We start from the raw sequence: 3,025 nt of genomic DNA on the forward strand, positions 1-3,025 counted from the left end.
GTTACCAAAGCCATCTTACCCAGAGGAGGCTGTGTAGACTTGCTCACAAATTTTATTCATCATGACCACCGGAAATGAAAAGAAGCGCAGGGAAAGGAAATATAGATCCTTATATTCATTGAATCCATAGAGCTGACATACTCTGCAACAGCTGATTCATCAGGTCTGTCTGAGAATTTGGGGCTCTTTTCATGACTCTTTACAAGATTCTCATTTCTGTTACTAGTTAAGGTGCTCTGTGGTTTTCCATGCTGATTTATCAGGCTGCTTTTTAGAGTTCTGCAGACCTTTTATGCCTTTTAAGTGATCCGTTTTTCCCCTAAAGATTTCACGTTGGATGAGCTGAGTTAATTGCTCCTTCCCAGCTACTAGTCTTTGCACAGTAATGGGCTTTATTAAATGCCTGTGAGTGTGCAGTGGAGCTACCTGAATATCTTCCCTGTCTGGAGCCACTCAGTTTGCTTAACAACAGCACATAGAGAGGTTTAATTATATGCTGAGTACAGACATTGCTGACAGGTATTTACCTCCCTTCCCTTCTCAGAATATATTTGTTATTGGGGATGACAATTTTAACATTGATGGCTTGTTCACGAATGTGAATATATTCTTTCCATTTTTGACTTTTCATTATTCAGAGAACCATTGGTGGCTACTGAATGTAATCCAGGCCCTAAAGAGACTGAGACATGTGGGTATTCTACTCTGTTTTAGGACAAGAAAAAGAAAATATTTCAGAGAAATCTGTTGTCCAAGAAATTTAGACTGTTTGCTCGTATGTGTAATTAGATTGGATGATAGAAGTAAGGGTGAATAGAGACACAATGTGTTGACAATAACATAGTAAGGTATTCCTATCCTAAAGCAAGAAAGGGCAGAAACTTGAATGATTTTTAAGATATACTTAGCAAGGGAAGATCATGATTTCTACTCCCAAGTCAACTTAATGCTTATTTTGATAAGTACAAATGAAAGGACAACCCCAACATTTGTACTTTTGTGGGTTTTTTTGTAGCAAAACTAAATGCATGAGCATTTGCAATAGCATTTAGCAATAGGTTCAAGATGTGACTCATATGCTCTTTCTCTCATTTAGAACCGCTTGACAACAACCTGTGAGGATGAAAAAGACTAAGGTAACAAAACCCAAGTGATATAAAGTTTAATAAAGCAGAGCTTTAAAATGTTGTCTACATGGTCTATTTTTTAGCATGAAATAATTCCTTGGAAAGAGAGTGAATTCTTAGATAAAGCTACGTCCAGGACAGATTTAAGAAGGCTTTGTACATACAGAAGGTGATATACATTTCACCTGTGTTTAAATCATAACATTTTTGGATACTATTGCCATCTAGGTATCCTATTTTCTGCTACGGACAACATGTGGAGAAACACCTATAGTAAGGGGTAGTTCATGTTGCCTATGTCCAGATGCGGTTAATCACTTTTTGGTGGTACTCTGGGCTTCAAAGTATGAGCCTAGATTAATTTTGACTAGACATCCATCTTTTAGAGGACATAAATTAGGGTAATGGCTCCTGTAGAAACGTAAGTGGTAGAGGGAGCATTACCAGTATATATCACTGTTGATCATAAATTCTTCACTCTTCTAAACAGTCTTCTAGTCTAAGAAAGATCCCTTTTTCAACTCAAAGTAACTGAGAAATGAAACAGTAAAACTATTATAAGGATCTCAAACCTCCTGGTTTCTTTAAAATAACTGTTAAAATCAATTAAAAAATGTCTCCTACATACATATAGTTGTATACATACCTATATGCGCATACACATGTATATCTATATATTTCCTCTTTCCTACTCACATAACAAAAAACTGTGATCACCCCTTTACTTGCCATATTTATTAATGCAGAAATAAACAAAGTGGAAGCAGAGGATGGAAAACCATACTTCTGTGACTGAATTTATTCTTCTTGGTTTCCCCAGCCTTCAAAGTGTTCATGTTTTGCTCTTTGTGGGAGTCTTGGTTATCTACATTTTGACTGTCACTGGGAGTGTCATCATCATTGCCACAGTGGTGAATGACAACTCTCCACAAACCCATGTATTTCTTCTTTGGAAATCTGCCATTTTGGGGAATCATCTATGTCTCGGCCACTCTACCCAAGCTTTTGGCCAGTCTTCTGGATGTCAAGAAGTCTATCAGCACAGCTGGGTGTAAAGCCCAAGCCTTGTCCCACTTTTTCATTGGTGCTACTGAGTTTTTCCTCCTCACAGCCATGTCTTTTGACTAATACATAGCAATATGCAACCCTCTCCACTACATCACCATCATGAGTGGAAAACTGTGGTCAGCTCTCATTTAGATCTTGGATGGGTAGCTTTCTGATTGTCTTTGTGCAAACTGTTCTGGAGTTCACGCTGCCATTCTGTGGCCCCAATATGATCAATAACTTCTACTGTGATGTTGGGACACTGCTGAATCTGGCTTCCACTGAGACCCACCATATTGAATGGCTTATTTTCACTGTTGCTACCATGGTTCTGTTTAGCATTTGCTTTTTGACTGTCATCTCCTACTTCACCATCATTTTTACCATGTTGAGGATCCTACCTCCTTCTGGGAGACAGAACACTTTCTCTACCTGCATTGCTTACCTGACTGTAGTCTTCATGCTTTATGGGGCAGTTGTATTCATTTATGTCAGGCCAAGAGGGCATGCCTCGCTAAATATGAACAAAGTGGTATCCCTTCTGAACACCCTTGTAACGCCACTGCTAAACCCTTTCATTTATACTTTGAGAAACAAAGAAGTGAAGACCTCTTTGGGAAGTACATATCAATAACTTTTATAAAGAAGGCAGATGATTTAGATTATGATTAGGCAGGCAGAAATACTACCTCCTGATTGTGTGATCTGTGGACAGTATTTGACTTACACACTTGGTTGCCTATTCTTCCACTTGTTTATTCTGAGATTATGCTTCCAAGTCTTTTCCAAAGTTTCATTGTTTTCATTATTCATCAAAGCAAAAATTAAAAATAAAAGGGCTCTCTGCCATT

At 38.1% G+C, this 3,025-nt stretch overlaps 1 protein-coding gene across 1 annotated transcript; it reads left to right on the forward strand.

Moving 5' to 3' along the window:
- Positions 1-1,897: 1,897 nt before the first annotated feature.
- LOC132319453 (olfactory receptor 6X1-like) lies at positions 1,898-2,808 on the forward strand. The gene is given in 3 exon segments (XM_059830240.1): positions 1,898-2,034; positions 2,036-2,305; positions 2,307-2,808. Coding segments are annotated over 3 exon segments (909 nt in total).
- The last annotated feature ends 217 nt before the right edge of the window (positions 2,809-3,025 follow it).

Source organism: Gavia stellata, chromosome 28, assembly GCF_030936135.1.
Source record: "Gavia stellata isolate bGavSte3 chromosome 28, bGavSte3.hap2, whole genome shotgun sequence".
In the NCBI taxonomy this organism is placed as follows: Eukaryota; Metazoa; Chordata; class Aves; order Gaviiformes; family Gaviidae; genus Gavia; species Gavia stellata.